Source organism: Apaloderma vittatum, unplaced genomic scaffold (genome assembly GCF_000703405.1).
Source record: "Apaloderma vittatum isolate BGI_N311 unplaced genomic scaffold, ASM70340v1 scaffold41385, whole genome shotgun sequence".
Classification (NCBI taxonomy): domain Eukaryota; kingdom Metazoa; phylum Chordata; class Aves; order Trogoniformes; family Trogonidae; genus Apaloderma; species Apaloderma vittatum.
This window is the reverse complement of record NW_009718397.1, coordinates 9,069-27,077: the sequence shown is the minus strand read 5'-3', so window position 1 is coordinate 27,077 and position 18,009 is coordinate 9,069. Positions and strand designations below refer to the sequence as shown.

The 18,009-nt window shown below is 38.2% G+C and overlaps 1 protein-coding gene across 1 annotated transcript in view; it reads right to left on the bottom strand.

Annotated features, from left to right (window-relative positions):
• Positions 1 to 3,099: 3,099 nt before the first annotated feature.
• SLC39A8 (solute carrier family 39 (zinc transporter), member 8) overlaps positions 3,100 to 18,009 on the bottom strand; it is an 18,873-nt gene continuing 3,963 nt past the window's right edge. The window contains exons 3-8 of the mRNA XM_009870230.1: positions 14,347 to 14,516; positions 13,690 to 13,812; positions 12,388 to 12,555; positions 7,120 to 7,327; positions 6,450 to 6,634; positions 3,100 to 3,246 (exon numbers count right to left, since the gene is read on the bottom strand). Coding sequence (XP_009868532.1) covers positions 3,100 to 3,246; positions 6,450 to 6,634; positions 7,120 to 7,327; positions 12,388 to 12,555; positions 13,690 to 13,812; positions 14,347 to 14,516 — 1,001 coding nt within the window. The remainder of the gene's footprint in view (positions 3,247 to 6,449; positions 6,635 to 7,119; positions 7,328 to 12,387; positions 12,556 to 13,689; positions 13,813 to 14,346; positions 14,517 to 18,009) is intronic.

The window sequence follows — 18,009 nt, the reverse complement described above, 5'->3', positions numbered from 1 at the left end:
GCCCGGCCCTAACTTTAGGATATTACAGTAAAATAAAAGTCAAGAGCTACAATATGTGTTTGGTGCATATGCACGCATGAAACAGTTTTCTGGCACCTACCAATCTATACCGAGTAACCGCCTGCAGAAGGATAATCCCAGTTAGTGCCCTTTTCCATATGTATTTTTGATTTCTGAAATAAAACATGCCTTTCTAGAGAAAATTTTTCTCTATCTTTTTTTTCTCTCTAGTCAAACTTGAGGAATTCCAAATAGTTTTCATCCTTTTGGAAATGGCCTCAAAGCATCTGTGCTTTCTTGCACCTATCACATAGACTGGAAGTTCAAACACCTGAAGCTGTTCCAACACACTCAAGGAATCAACTACAGCTGACTAGTTCCCATAACTGTAGAGAGTGGGACTCTGTCTCTTTTTACAGTAAGCATATATAGATATATATGCACACCTGCTCATATAATGGATGTCATCGAGAGACTACCAAACCTCACTCAGCCCACTATTATGCGCTGCGGTTGTTTCCTGTGGGCACCAATGATACAGCCAGCAGCAGTCTGAGGACACTCAAGAATTACAGAGCTCTGGGAGCAGCAGTGATGGCCTCTGGAGCACAAAATGTTTTTTTCATCAATGGTCAAAGGAAAGGTGTTTGCAAGGGCCAGTCGTATCTGGCAAGTTAACATGTGGTTATGGGACTGGTACCGCAGCCAAAGGTTGAGTTACTTAGACCATGGGACTATGGGACTCACTTTGAGAAAACTGGCTTCCTGGGGGCTGACGGGGTCCCATCTGTCTGAGAAGGGGAAGAGCATCTTCACTCATAGGCTGGCCAAGCTGGTGAAGAAGGCTTTGAACTAAAGTTGCCAGGGTAGGGGAACCTCAATCCATCCCACTCCTACCTGTTTGATGCCAGGGCCAGCAACAGATGCCCAGAGCCTGGAAAGGGATCACAGGTCAGCAGGAGAGCACCTGGAGAGTAGTCCCAAGGAAATCCAGCCAGCAAGTCAGCTTCAATGGGGGCGCAACTTAAATGCCTCTATGCAACCTCATGTAGCGTGAGGAATAAACAGGAGGAGTCAGACGTGCACGTGCCTGTGGGGCTCTGATCTTACCGACATCATGGAGACGTGGTGGGATGGCTCCTATGACTGGAGTGTCGGGATGGAAGGGGACCAGCTCTTTAGGCCAGAGGACAGGCAGGGGGGATGAGGAGGGGGTGTCTCCCTCGAGCTGGCCGAGAGTCATGGGTCAGGGTTAAAGGGAGGGCACAGGAAGTGGGCACTACCCTGAAAATCAGATGCTGTTCCATCTCTAATCTGCTCTGTGATCTAAAAATAGGCTCTTCCAATGACTCGTTTGTCTCAGCTTTTCCTCCTTACAGGGAAAACAAAAATCAAGTCTCTCTTGCAAATGTTTGGATTTAAAAGTTGTAAGTACCATGCAGGCATATTACTATAAGAATCCAGTGAACTAGGAACAGTCAATCAATTTTTTAAAGTCTCATAGTTACCATAGTACATTCCTGACATACACAACAGTATCATTTAAAAACAACTTCTATCCAAGGACTCAACAAAAGAAAGAATTAAAGGAAAAAACACAGACTAGGTGGACTCTTCTTCACAGAAACTTCAAGGGCATAAAGTGACTGATAAATGCTTTTTCCATACAGCAAATATCAAAGACTACTATAATTACATTTTAGTATTTATAACATTTAAAATAAGTATAATTTACAACACCTGTGCAGTTGCATTAAATTTTTTATCAGCCAGATAACCAGAGAAGTTATTTTGTCTAATGTAATTACAAATGACACTCAAATAAAGTATTAAATAAATCTTTTACCTGATAGAAAACATATTTCAGTAGTGAATTAAAAGATTTGTCCCTTCCTACTGCAGAAAATATGTCAAGATACAGTATCTTCTTTGAAGTTGTAAAACTTGCCTAAAAATCAATAAAAAAGTAATTTACTAGCAAGTATTAACACTTCCTCCAAAGCTTAGTACTGACTGAAATGGAACATATTTTTCTATGAATTTCCTTGAACACATCTTACAACATCAGAGTAGCTGAACTGTTTATTTCAGAAGAACTCATACATAAAAGCATGATTTCAGAAAGTTCATATGCAACAGATTGTGACAAGAGTTTGTATATTTTTTTATCACTTATTTTCACCCAACTGCACACAAGAAAATGATACAAATTACAATAGAAAGCTTACTGGAATGTTGATTTTAGAGTTTTTACTAAATTCCACTTTGTAAAGCTAACAATGAAATACTGATTTTTTTTAAGGGATATTTGTGGAACTTAAATAGAAAATACTATTATTTTAATAAAATACAAAATGCTTGAACATTTTAAACATATTCAATGTTCCCAAAATATTATGGAGCTGATAAATTCTCATAAATTTAACACAGGTTCCCTCTAATTAAAAAAAGTGGTTCTCAGAAAAAATCAACAATTCCCTAGTGCACTTATAAAGAGAAAAGATCAAAAGGAGTAACTGGTATCTTTCCTTCCAGTGTTAATTAGTAATTAAAAATCTTAGCTTCATTAGTACCTACTCTGAAATTGTTTGGGGTTTTTTTTGGTGGAGGAAGGGGATGTTACACAGACAAACCCACCAACAAAAGTCATGAAAACTAACCAGTTTTGAAGCTGCTTGCCTTCATCACAGTTAAAAAAGGATACGGAACTCCATTATTTTCTTAAAAAGCATCCTCCCTGAAGACCTCAGCTTTCATTTGGTCTCGAGTTGCATATAGTTGCCTGTATTGCGTAATTCTACTGGCCAAGTAACATCCCTTCTCTATGATAGTTCAGGTACGACTGATAATTTTAAGCAGAAATAAAAATATTAGAATCGGTTCTTTGGCATAGTACAGAGATTGACAGCTCCTACTATCTGGATTGACTGCAAGTCTTCAAGAAGAATTCCCTGCATTTGGAGCAAGAGGGACACGATAGAGCTTGTCACTGTTTCAAAACGAAGTAGATTAAATGAATGTCCTTTTATGGATTTCAAGTGTCTTCCATTTTTAATTTACTTGATGTCTTCAGTACTGATTCCATTTTCACTTGCATCATCAGAGCTCAATATTTCCTGCATACAAGGTAATCAACAGGATAGCAGTAAACCCTGTTAGTAAACCAGCATTCTGAATAAGGAAGAATGTGAGATCCATCTTTCTTCCTGTCACTTTCTCTCGCAGCATATCATTCATCTCTGGGAACTGAAAAAAAAAAAAAGGATAGTTTTTAGGTAAGTATTGCCATCTCGTGGTAGTGTGCGTCTCTTAAGGCATTAAGAACTGAGCCATATTGCTACTTTGAACTGAATACTAGAACTAACAGAGGTTGAAGCCAGTCACCAGAACAGCTCACCCTAATTATGCTGAAAAAACCCGTCACTTAGGATGGTAAAATAAAATGGTGTTTTGTTCCTCTCTACTGTGATTTCACCTGGTTGTGTCTCATGCAAATTTCCTCTTTCTGATTCCAGCAGTCTCCTAGGGTCCAACTCTGCATCGACGCATTGCTAGGAACAGCTGCCCTTGTTTTGCTAAATGATGTGTTTGTTCCTTCACTAGTATAAACAGAGAAATCCTCTCTCAGGAAGTGGAAGATTAGGATTCTTCTGCTTTATCTATAAGCAAATAAAGTGAAGCTGGAAACACAGACAACCCCTCAGAAATAAGAAACGTGTTACAAATAGAAGGTCTAGGGGGCTGGTGAGGTAGCAGTAAAGCACGAAAGAAAGAAGAATGTTGGGAAACTGGTGGCAACATGCAGAATTTCATTACATTGCAATGAAGGGATTCTTCATTCCATTACACACATCCTAATGGCAACATAATGGTAAAAGAGGACTGATATGCTCATAACTGCAGAAATAAAGATATTTTCTCTGAAAGCCAAGGGAAGTGATGGTAGATTAGCACTGGCAATAAAGTGCCCTGTATGTGGCGATTCAGGGTATGCGCTTGCTACAGATAAAGTTGGCTGCAGTGGATTTTGACAAGTGTACTCAAATAAGCTTTAAACTCTTCTCCTCTTTTGCTGAGAGTAGTATAGCCAGAATGCAATGAAGACCGTATATTTCAGTGTCTGTTCAGAGACCTCCAGCCTGGGTGAATCAGAAGCTGTATCTTTCTTTGATCTCACAAGACAAAAACAGCCACTGAAGATAATGCAACTCCTGAAGAATACACTACAGGAAGCGGCCAAACCTTCCCAGAAATCATTCCAGAGCTCCGTAATCCTCTTGCACAAGAGGCGAAGACAACAAACCAGATCAGCTTCGTGCCATGCAGCAGGGCTCATCTGTGCACACGCCTCAGTGCATACATTCCCGTTCGGTCCCCATGTGTTGCTTGATCTAGTCGAAAGGTGGCGTCCCTGCCCAGGACAGGGAGGTTGGATTAAATGATCCCTAAGGTCCCTTCCAGCCTAGGCCATTCTATGATTCTATGATTCTCATAGCCCCACAGCCTCACCATGCAGTGATCTTACCACCAGAGGTTGGACCATGCCAATACCAGAAGAAAAAAGAACAGCAAAAAGAAAAGAAGGAAGTAATGACATTCTAATTAATCCTACCTGCTTCTGGACAAGCATACCAGAAGTGTGTGAAAATCGTAATAGAAAGCGGAAAGCCAGATCTCTGTACAGAGCACTTGTACACCCTATTTCAGACTTTTCAGAGGGGAGGAAAAATTCAGATAGGTAACTGATACAATCCAAAAACCTATAAAAGAGAGAGACAAGGGGAGCAGGGAGGAAGGGAGGGAGAGAGAAACAGAGAGCAGAACAACAGATACAAAGAAAAGAATGTTACCTACTCCAACAGATTTAATAACCAATTTAAGCTGAGCCACTCTAACTTTATGCCAGGAGTTTTACTCATTAGAGTGGAGCGTGCTACTATTCATTATGTAAGAGTGAAACTAAATGAAAAGCATTCGAAATTGAAGTACTGCAAACTTGTAAAATAAACTATTTCTACGTTCATTTGACATTATTACTTATTAAGTACTGTTATTACCTAAAGTATAATAGTATTTAATGAAATAGTCGTTATAACTACATGACAGTTTTTAAACACATACAGAATCAAACTAGGGTCTCAAATCTTTTCAAATTCAGGCCTCACTCTACCAGTTCTACACTCAGACGGATTCTCATGTGCCAGGTGTAAACACCTTTGCAGATACTTCTGTTCTTACAACATTAAAATAAACACAATAAAACTTAAAATTATTGAATGATCTCTCTCGTTTTGAGATTAAATCATCATCATAAGAGTAATATAGAGAAAACTGCTAATTGCCTGTGAATCCAGATTTTACTTCCCAATGTCTAAATCTGATTTGGATCTTACCACAACTTATTTTGGCTTTTATCTTCTACCAGACTTTACAAAATAAATGATACACTGTTTTGAATAGAATTCAGGATTTTTTTTTTTTGCCTGAACCAAGAGATGGGCTGGTACAGTTTAATTTAAACCAGAACAGAACTTAAGTCAGCTTTTTCAATTAAACAACACCAAAATTATCACTGTGGTTACACAACACCTTTCATCCAACTCAAAACTAGACATTTAGCTTCCTTTTGTTTAACTTTTGGGTTTCTTTCAAAAAATACGGTTTTCTTTCAAAAAATACGGTTTTCTTTCAAAAAATACGGTTTTCTTTCAAAAAATACGGTTTTCTTTCAAAAAATACGGTTTTCTTTCAAAAAATACGGTTTTCTTTCAAAAAATACGGTTTTCTTTCAAAAAATACGGTTTTCTTTCAAAAAATACGGTTTTCTTTCAAAAAATACGGTTTTCTTTCAAAAAATACGGTTTTCTTTCAAAAAATACGGTTTTCTTTCAAAAAATACGGTTTTCTTTCAAAAAATACGGTTTTCTTTCAAAAAATACGGTTTTCTTTCAAAAAATACGGTTTTCTTTCAAAAAATACGGTTTTCTTTCAAAAAATACGGTTTTCTTTCAAAAAATACGGTTTTCTTTCAAAAAATACGGTTTTCTTTCAAAAAATACGGTTTTCTTTCAAAAAATACGGTTTTCTTTCAAAAAATACGGTTTTCTTTCAAAAAATACGGTTTAAGTGACAAATAAACCTTTTAAAATAATGTGAAACACTTTGCCACTTTAAAATTCTGATTTTTTCTTCAATGAAACTCTCTGAAATTCATTTTCAGCTGTAACCTGACCAGCTCTATCCGTGAAGTGAAAGGCTTTCATATTTCATAAATAAGCATAACTATTTGTGTACCTCCATTAAGGATACAACTGATGATTTAACATATAAAAACAAATAGATTACACTGTCATGGCATGGACAAAGTACTAAATTCTACTGGAGGGACATAATGCAGTCTCTGTTTTCTTGCATGAAAATAAATAACTGAAAATGAAATTATATCTCACCATATCTGCCAGAGAGATGTACAGGAACATTCCACCAGCCACAGCAAAAATTATGTTAGGAGCAAAGTTGTTGCCTACTAATATACCAAAAGCCATCCCAATGTAACAGGAACATGCAGACAGAAAGTTGAAAAACAGAGCCTGTCGAGTGCTCATTCCTGCATTAAGCAAGATGACAAAATCCCCTACAGGAAAGAAAAAATATAAAATAAATTTTAAAAAAACCCTACCTTCAGAAAATGATACTGTGATTTTCTGATTTCAAAAGGAAATCTGAAGAAAATACACGATTTATACTCAAATTATAATTCCCTGCTGTTTTTCTTCATTCAGGTGAATGAAGAGCATTCCCTTCAACACAAGTAGGTAATGCACAACTGAGCTAAGAGCACAAGAACGCAGAACTACCTATAATGATTTTTTTAAAACGTAATACAACAGTGTATGCAGCATATACAGGGCAATTAATACCTTTCTAACATACATTCACGGCTTTTACCCACATGCACTTGGAACCTCCTGTGCTAGATGTGCATTTTGCTGCTTGGGAAGTTTTTTGATGACTATTTTTTCCATTCATTTGTTGAAACTTTATTTCAATCAATGCCAACTTTTGGCCCGCACAACCTCCTACAACAGGGTAAACAACATGCCAAAGGAAGCTCCTTACCCAGTTCATGAGGAAACTCTTCACACAAGATGGCTATGGAGGTACTGAGCCCTTGAAACAGGGACAAAGTGAAAGAAGCACCAATGGCCAAACCATCTATGAAATTATGTACAGCATCACTCAGTGTAACCATCCAAGCAACGGTCCCAATCTTTGACAGTGGACGCCCATTAAGACATTTGCATAAGTTGCCTTGGGTGGCTTCCTCCTGGAAAAAAGTAACACAATAAAGTATCTACATAAAACACCGAATAAAGAAGACAACAAGTCACACTTCTGTCTGTAAATGAATGCCAAGCGTAAAATAAAGCACTGCATTTATATGGAGAACAAAACGCTTGGTCCAAAAAGCAAAAGGCCCAGCAAATGATTTCTGTTTCAACAAGCTAACATGCAGCAGAGATAGAAAGCAGTTCAGACCACAGTGGTCTGAATATCTCTCTGGAGTCTCTCTTAGATTAAGAGAGTACCAAGGCTCCTCACAGCCTCTTCAGCCACCTCTCTTAAATATGTACAGCCAGAAGGATCTGGTCACAGCATCTGTATTTCCTAACTAAACCACAGCTGGAGCAGTGACACACTGCCAGTATATCACGCTGTCAGTGACACACTTGGTTGACACAGTAACAGCCAGGTACATGTCAACACAGACACACATCCAGAAAATCCATAAACTTGACTTCTAATTTTGGGCAATGATAGTCAAGTCTGGCCATTCAAAGCAGGTTCTGCAAAGTGCACGTTGATCAAAACAGCAGTGGGTAATTCTGACTCTGTGAGTTGAAGGCTCAGAGCATGAAAACAACAGGCTAATATAAAACTGCAATGCACATACACACCAGGAATCTCAGTAACTCCACCCAGAAGTGGGCACAATTTATACATGCAGTGCCATGAAATAATGAAAAACCTGAAGCGGGTAAAAGGAACTGTCCTTTTAGCTGGGAACACAAACTAAACTCTCCTAAAAATTCCTGATGATCCATTCTGATAAATTTTTTTATACACATATAGTGTAGTTACATAATCCTTGCAAGCATTATAGTATTTCTCCTCTAAAGAAAAAAAAAAGACCTGCATATTTTTCCTCTCAGCGTTTCACCTAACACACAAGTAGTTCTGATCACATTTTTAGGATGTTCCATTTTTACCTGTACTAATTCTGTTTGAGATACGATCACTTATGAGTAATAGATCTCTCAACCCACAAAGGCAACTTGAACTTCACTTTCAGAAAGAAATACTACAAAGGAAGCCACATATGTATTTTTTATGTTAGGTAACTGGATGTAAAAAGAAACAGGACTATGATGAAATACAAATACAATTAGCAAAGCTCTTCCACCTATTCATCCAGCTCCCTGGGCTGAAGTTCTGTTACCTGGTGACCGTACTTCAAGCTGCTTAAGAACTAATGGAGGCAATTTTTTGTAGATCATCCTGATTTACGCCAAAAGCTCATCTTCTTAGGTATGTTTCTAGCTTCACCAAGGAAAAGGAGTTTGAAACAATGAACCAATTTTTGTTTTAAATAATTCATTACTTTTTCTACTAAAAAAAGAACATTGTTATTTTGGAAACCACACACACACAAAGGCTCCAACAACAGCAGGTGTTTTCTGATAAAGCACCAATATCAATCTCAGGAGACTGTATTTTTAAAGGTATATCAGCAACTTCTTTTGTACATGAGAAAGAGAGGTGGTGGTGCGTTTTGTTCTGCAAAAACTTTCTTTTACCACAAAATTCTCACATCAAATGCCAAGCATCTCCATAAAATAAACAGGTTTTTGAAGAGTTTATTAGGATGAGAATTCCTAACAGATCAATAAAAACAGCAAATAATACAAATGTGCAAAAATGTGACTTTTACATACTTGCTTATGTTTGTTCCCATCAAATCACATTTCTCTTTACGTGAGAACCACACATGTACCTATTGATTTTTGAGGGCTGTAGGGGCATAACTGGCTTAACTATAGAACTAAGTAAAGGACCCATTTTCTGGTACCAGTTGCACAGCTACAAACTCCAGTGACAGCCCACTTATATATGACAAACATAAAAATCTCATCTGAACAGCTTTTTTGATTAGATAAATAATATACAAATACATGTGCTGAACTTTCTATCAATGTAATAAGAAAATGAACACTGAATAAGATGATGCTGTTAAGAATTAGCTGTTGAACTCACCACAAATGGAACTGACTCTAGAAATGTAGAGGCTTGGGCTGGTTTATCTAGGTACTTTTTTTTTTAAGTAATTACAATTAACTTAGGGGAACAGTATTGATTTACTTCTAAAAATTACTATCTTGATCCAATTTTTCAAAACATTGAAAGAACAGTAGATTAAAAACTAGGAATCAGTTTCTGAGAGACTTCTGTAATATATATACAACTATCTGCCATTTACTGTGTAGCTCTGAGGGATCGTAATTCTTGCCTGTAATCCATTTTAGATAATGTCTTGACTTCTTCTGTAAATTATACAAAGTACAATGACATTGCTTGTCTGGGTTTACATTCTGAACTTTACTAGACTGTATGTCCGACAGAAGAAGATGTATGATTAGTACATATTCTTAATGTTTAAGATAAGGCAGACTCCTGACAAATTTATCTGACAAATATATAGGATTCCAAGGCAAAACTAAACAATGTCTGTCTCTGCTTGGCTGTTCATACTTCGTCTTGGTAGTTTAGCAGGCATCACAGCAGAGATGCCACTGAAATACCTAGCTGGACTATCAGGTCTGACTTTTATTAACTGTTAGCTCAGTTCTGTATCTCCATATTTTATGGTAAACCAAAGACATCCTGGGTATTTTTTCCTCTTCTGAACATGATTTTTTCTTTAAAAGTACTGGCCTCTCCTTTGTTTCCAAACTTAAGAAATTATACAGAGACCTTCTTATTTTATGCGAAAATATCTCATTAGATTTCTATTGCCATTTCTAATGCATCTCTTGACTCCCTCAGACATGAACCAGACACGTCCTTTTGTGTCTTCTGGAGGTGTGCACAGGATCAAGAAGGAATCTTGACACTGTCTCAATGGTATAAAAAAAAGCCACTGTAAAGTTTAGTTACACAACTCTCACGTTGTGCACTCGAGAATACAGACATTTCAGCTATTTGTCTCTGAAACAACTTTTTTTCAAAGTCATTGTTGTCAAGCTGCATAATTTTAATGCATACTGGATACAAATTTTAGCTAAGCACAAAAGAAGTTTCCAAGGTTGTAATTACTGCTGCAAGTGAAATTTGAAAGTATGTGACTAATTAAACATTTAGGTTTACTCTGGCAGTCAGTCTGTTCTGGCATTAAAAGAAAGAATATGGCTGGATCCCCATGGCTGAAAACAGCAACCACGCTTTGGCACAATCGGACTTCAAATTCCCCTCTTAAAACCTACGCAACGATTTCTGGCCGCACTGTGTTTGCCCCCTCTAATAAGCTTATTACATGGATGCTTCGAAATTCTGTTAAGTATGTCCTGGCTTATGCCAGTTGGTTCCCTCACAAATAACCAAATGCCTGTAAAGTTGAACGCACACCTCCCCTCATGGCACTGCCCCAGCTGCCCCAAAATTCCTCAACCACGTTGGCCCTCTGCTGACCCCTAACGATTCTGAAAGCTACCTGGCCCCTTTGAACCTGCCTGGAGGAGGAAAGATATAATGATGGCTTTTTTTGTTGCCACCTCCAACCTCAGTGCTGGGCCATCTGCCACCGGGATTTCCTTGCAGCCAGCCTTGGCTCCAGAGTTAACTTTCCCTTGTTACTTTCAGGAGGTTTTAATACAACATATTCTCTTCCTGGCTTTGGAGAAATGGAGAGGAAGAAGGAATGAAAAGCATGAATTTTCATAAGAACAGTAAGTAGAGAAGAACCTCTGGGAAATGTTAAGTTCTTAAAGTCAAGACTGCATGTAAAAGGAGATGTATGAATATTCTCACAAAGGATCTTGGGGTGACCTACAATACTTCATGATCACAAGCACTGCATCTAAACTAGTTGCTAGAAATAAATGCTAAATAGTTACATTTTATTATTATTTAGTTTTTATGTTTATGTTATGTGTAAGCAGATGGCTAGCCAAAATAGAATAGGTCCAGATAAAACTGGTAAACAGGGCAGAATAACAACCCCCATATCACTGGAGATGACTGTCTCCACATAGAGCGAAGAATTCTTTTGTTTGTTTTAAAAATCTACAAAACTAAGTTAGGGATGCTCATACTACCAATTCCCTCTTGATGCCCATGCAGTTTTAAGTATGTTTCTCCTAGTCTTCAAAATGCTCAGCATGAACCACACTTCACGACCTCTCTGTAGTAAGGAAAAGTACAATTTTGGTGCTTTGCACTGTGTGCATCGAATGCCCTGGGAGACTGCAGGCTCAAGACAGAACTCCCAGTTTCTCTGCCAGTTAGGGCCTGCCTCTGGCTTCCTCTCCTGCTTCCCACTCCTACCCACAAACAACCCACTGGCTGAAAAACATGGGTGGTAAACCAGAAATCTGCCTTACCCATCAGAGAATTGTTTCTACATGGTTTTATTTTTATAAAACATGGGACTGCTCTTCCTTGTACAGGGCAAAGAGTAAAGCAGCATACTAACTTTCTCTTCCTGCTTCCATTTTTTTCTCACACAAAACAAAGTCATATTTGTACTACAAAAATAAAACACTGAGAAATGTAGGGAGCAAATCTGAAGGAGAACACTACTTAAACCACAAGGAATGGCTCCTGTCTCAATGTATTATCTCCGTAATTCCTACAGCATCCAAATATACTGGACTAGCACAAGCAGTGCTCACAAAATGCTGCACAAAAGTTGCTGTATTAGTTTTCCTCATTAATCATTGATTCAGAGGAATCAGGTTCTCACACTTAGGGCTTTACATAGTCAGAAATACAATATGCATCATGTAATACTAAACCACACTATCACTCTAAGCAAAACCAGAACAACAACAACAAAAAAATCAAGATTAACTCAATTGTCCAATTAAATATACATCTCTGTCCAATCCATCTCAACACTGATATCAACTCTTTTTGTTGGCTACGAATTGAACGCATCATTCAGATCATGTATGTTTGCCCCATTTTTTTTCCATAGGTCCCAAGCAAGCTATAAGCTATAAGTTTACAAATACTTGATAAAAGTAATAAAAAATTCTTAGTACCTCTCCCCTCAGACACACTTATGTAATTGGCAGGGATAAAATAAATAAATAGGTGCAATATTCATACCTGGGCCGAGACCACACTGATGCTGTCAAAACCAAGATTTCCATTGCTCTCTATCACAGCTGAATTTGCATAGCAAGTCCCCCCATTGCTGGATGACAGTGGTTTGGGTGGGTTAGTCTTGTCCTGAGAATGATTCTGTTCCCCTTTTTCCGTGTAGTCATGGCCAGTCTAGGTGACAAATAAATAAGTAGGTAGCTAATTAAAACAAAAGCGAAACAACAAATGTAAGAAAACAAGAGACAAAAAAGAAAAGATGGGGGCATCATATTCATGATGCCTTGCTTTCAACACCAAGTAAATGTTTAAATGGGCAGCAGTAAACAGTTAAATATTTCAGTGAACTTCCAACGTATGTAAGTTCCTAATTTATCACTTACTTTTAGCTAATCAGAATACACGTGGAGATTTTTCATTTTTATACCTTCATATATATAACCTCCCAGGCTGAATACTTGACCATAAGTGATGAACATGTTAGTCATTCATGGGTGCTTGTCAAACAGAGCTTACTAGCCTTCATCACAAATTCATTTCTTCTATTCTTTTGCATGCACTTACTACAAATGAGGGACAGCTGATCTTCATAATCTTCAATATCAGCAACAGCTCTAGGTGGGGGGACCTTAAGAGTAGGCAGACAGGACAGTTTTCTTTGTAAGACATGAAGAGAGAGGAACAAAAATTTTGAGAGGCCCTTCTCTGAGACAAATTCAGCCTCACTCATGTAAGTACACAGAAAGCAAGTACTCTGATGTGCACAGAGAAAGTAGAGTCCTGCGCAACAGGAATAGCTGCAGTGTCACTAAAGTAGGTTTGCGTAGCACAGCATGGGGAAACACAGAGCTGAAGTTACTGAAGGTGAGATTCGGGCACTGACAGCACATTTACACTCTACAGATGACTAAAAAAAAGTATATATGTCAACATCGATTTGTTCTGTCCAAAGAGGAGCTCCAGGGGCAGACTCCACTCTCTCCAGCTCTTAGATATTTCCACTTTTTTCTGACACATTTAACTAGCACGGCAACAACTTGGCTGTTGAGAGCAACTGCTGCGTACACCAGTGACAGCAGAACACGCTCACATCTGGATTCTACTCCTAGCTCTGCTTGTAGCTCCCTAAAAAAAGTGAGACTGCTTCCCCTATCCATATGGTTTTCACAACAATATATCAGAACACATGGTAAGGCTGAATTCTTCAGTTAAAATGGAAAAAAAAACCCGTATTTTATTAAATTATCAAGTATCTCATAAAATAACAAGTACTATAAGGCACATTCAGTTAGTGATACATTTCATTACCTGGTGATAGATCTTCAATATCACTTTAAGAATCCTTTCCACAAAGAAGAGAATATAGAATCCACCAAACACAGCAACTGCTTTCTCAATATAGTTATCTACTTTCGGGTCAAACCCAAATGCCTAACAGTGAAGAAAAAAGCAATGCAAATTAGTCTGTAGTCTTAGCACATTTCCAGAAAAAACAAACAAACACGTCCCACGCACGCAGATACTCTTCTAAAATACAGTCTACGAACCATGAGTTTCCATGAGGCTGAAATGCTGAAAATCTTGATCTTTTTAGATTTTCTTTTTAACTTGGCTTAAATGTTAAGTGTTTTAATTCAGTAGTACTCTACATGCCAAATGTAGCAGTAAAATGTAAGACAATGAGGGCTTAATCCATAGCCCATTAAAGTTCACTAGAACTTTATCCAATGCATTTCTCTTTCTAAATGCAAAATAGCCCTTGGTTTTTCCCATGGCACAACTAGACATAGATCTTTGATGGCTCTGCTGACCCAGCCAGAAAGAGATAGTAGCTAACGGCAGCACTGAAGTCCACCCGCAACTCTTTGTAGATTGCAACCCACACACAGAACCCCACTGCAGCATGATGCTAAAATTCATACACTTTACAAATTTGCAAACCAAGTAACAATTCCTCTCGCTTACCTCTGGAATGAGCTGGAAAATTGCATTAGAAAAGAGAGTACCAATGGCTAAGCCCACAAAGTAGGTTAAAACTTTGGGGAAATAAGACTTCTTTAAGAGAGGAGTTAAAACCAATCCCAGAAGTGATGCCAAGTTAATGATAGTCACAGCCAGGAATCCAAATCCCCAAACTGTGGATAAACAAGCAGAAATACAAAATATTTTAGTATAACACCCACTTCAGGCTGTTTGTGGCTTTTCTAGTAGATAAATTGGCATAGAATTGGGAAAAAAAAAGTGGTTCTGTGGTTGAAATTGTACTTCACAAATCTAAATATCTTCAAAAGCATAGATACTTCAGATGCATAGCTGCAGAAAGTAAACATCTGAAAACATTGTCCAGGATTATTGTATTAAAAATATAATGTAGTAGTAGCTAGTGTAAGAGAGTCTGTCTGCTTCTCGTATAAACCAGGCTTCTCTACAGTCTGTGAAGAGTAAAAATTAAGACTTAGGCCAACAGTCAAAGTGGCTCTAGCATAGACAAAAGACAAAACTTCTTACTAGTCCCAGAGTTAGATCCAATTGTCATTTAATCCTAAGGAACTCCAAGACAGCATTATCATAGAATTATCAGGGTTGGAAGGGTCCTTAAAGATCATCTAGTTCCAACCCCCATGGCATGGGCAGGGACATCCCCCACTAGACCAGGCTGCTCAGAGCCCCATCCAGCCTGGCCTTAAAAAACTTCCAGGCATGGGGCTTCCACCCCCTCTCTGGGCAACCTGTGCCAGTGTCTCACCACCCTCATGGGGAAGAATTTCTTCCTAATGTCCAATCTGAACCGATCCATGTCTAGCTTTAATCCATTCCCCCTAGTCCTATCACTACCCAACATCCCAAAAAGCCCCTCACCAGCCCCCTCAAGATACTGGAAGGCCACAATAAGGTGTCCTCAGAGCCTTATTTTCTGCAGACTGAACAGCCTCAACTATCTCAGTCTGTCTTCACAGGAGAGGTGCTCCAGCCCTCTGATCATCAGACAGAAGGTCTGCTGTCTTGGCTGTACTAGATAAAAAGTCCTTCCTGATAAAGGGTGGCTCTTTCAAATCATCCCGAGGTGATAAATTTCTGTTCCTAATACGCCTCCTCCTCTAATTCAACATAGTTCTGCTGGCTGAAAATACTGCCCATCACTGCTTACCAAATGGGTCAGACAGTTGATAGTAGAGACAATTATAATAGAGAAATGAAAGCATATTAAAAAAGAGGGTTTAATTTCAAGAAGACAGACATAAGATTTATGTACACAATAGGGAAAACCTTTCCTAAAAAGCAGCAAATGTGCCAGCGTTCACCATAACTTAGCTTTCTTCACCATAAGTATAGTCTCAGATTGTTAGAATTCAGACACCAGGACTCGTACAGAGCCATGCCATAATTATTCCAGAGTCTGAATTAAAGGTCGTGGGAAGTGGGGGGAGAGTGGTTGCTGTTCTTGTTGGTAAGCACCACAAAGTTGTGCCCATATGCATGACTACTAATTTTCCCAGTGACATCTCGCTTGCCTGTGAGTACAGAGAAACACTTTAAAGCTTGCACTGAAGACGTCTACAAAACTGCCTCAAGGGACACCACAGAACCACAAGGTTATCCACATAGACAGTGGGTTTGGCTATAAAAATTAACCACAAATAATAATCCAAGCCAACACAATGTTGGCTATATGAGAACAGTTTGGTGGAATCCAGAAAGTTGCATCATTATAACCTTTACAATACGTACGTTAGAGAAGTTACCATAAATTCCTTCCTGCATAGCAGAAACTAACAGATCAGATTACGATCTGCAGCCCAGTGTTCCTGCAACACCATCGGCAAACACACTCAACTGGATTCCTCACCTGCAAATTGGATGGCTCTATTTTGTTTGCCCAGTGTCACAATTTCTATACGCAATGGATTTTTACTACGTCAAGAACAGAAAACATTAGAAACATTTAAAGCGTTTGCAGAAAGTAAATCAATGCCAATTAGTGCATTCATTTGACGTTTTTGAGAGAGAGGAAAACATGCATAACTAGACATGGGTGGATTCACTAAACTACACAGCAGATTAATTTCCATTAAAGAAAATTAGAATTAATCTTGGAAATATCTTTTTTAATCAAATCTATAATAAACAGATGGGGTTCCAATACCATAAAGAGTTACAAAGCGATGTTTTTACAGTTTGGGATTAGTGTAGAAGCATAAGTCTCGTTCAGCTCAGTGTATCAACAACTCCTACACATTATTCTGTGCTAAACGTACATTTTAAACTAAGTTAACAAAATAAAACCACCATTTATCAGATATGATGCATTTAGTGTACTTGCCCCAATTACTTAATCAGCCATAGTTTTAAAAATTACAATTAAAAAACCAGTACTAATTGCTTTTTACAACAAAAGACAAAGTGGATAAATTTACAAACTGTGTGCATAGATCAGTAAATGACAAAAATGACAGCAGAATGGAGCTTAAAACCAAGCACATGAAAGTAAGTTATCACCAAAACATGAGAGAAGTTCTCATGACACTATATGCTTCACTAACAAACGGTCTAACTTTCATTGCTGCCATTCTTTGTTCAGAACAACAAAACATTCTGGGATACTTAACTCAAAGAACATGTTATAAGTGATACAACCTTCCTAGGAATTCGCATGCTTGATACAATGGGAGATATCTCCTAATATGCTATAGGATCTGTACCCACAAGCAGGGAACTGGTATGTAGTATTCCCTTGTGTCACAGAAAAAAAATATGTAAAAGGAAAAGCCTTTTTTATTTCTGATTTACCAGAGATTAGGGGTACCAAATGATAGAGGTGGTTTACTTTTAAAATTCCGTCTCAGATCCGGATGGCCCAAGGAACGTGGGATTTTAAGTACCAATATTTTGTTTCTGATTTACTCACTCAAAGTGGAAGAATAAGGAAGAACCAAAATAAGTGATTAAATAACCTCAGCCAATGAAAGAATATATTATTATCCATCCTAAGTATCTCAGAGATCCTGCAATGAGCCTCAGTAGTATGAGGAGTAGTTTAAAATAATGCAGTTTTTAAAGGAATCAGATCTAGGATGTTTCTTATACGTTCTCCAGGAAGGGGCTCCAGGGCCTCGTGGCAAGCTTTTCTTTGAGTTCAGAAAGACCTGAAGTGTAACTGGAAAGGTAAAAAGATTTCCCCATGATTACGCAATTACAGGAACTAGTACGTCAAGAAAAATATCACATACTGGAGGGGGAAGTGACAAAATTCCAAGAAAAACAATGCTGCCAAAGTTCCTGTGTTCAGGACTATATTTCACAATATCATGTATGCACTGCTATCTTAAAACTGTTTTTATTCACTAAGCTTTTCAAGAGCCCATGCCACACATCTCAGAAAGCTGGCTACTCTGTTCTTACGAATCAGAGCAGAGAATTCTGCTTAAGATGCACTCTTGTCCCGAGACTGATGGTACGGTCAGCTTTTGCCAGCTACAATTACTGTTTCTCTCTCTAGAACTGCAGCTCCAACAAAGAGACAGTGAAGATACCCAAAGCCACAAGAAACTCAAAAAATAAAATGGCAGGAACGCAAGTAAGATGCCTTCCTTAGAAAACATTGCTCAGCGTTGTTGCTTAGAAGTGAGT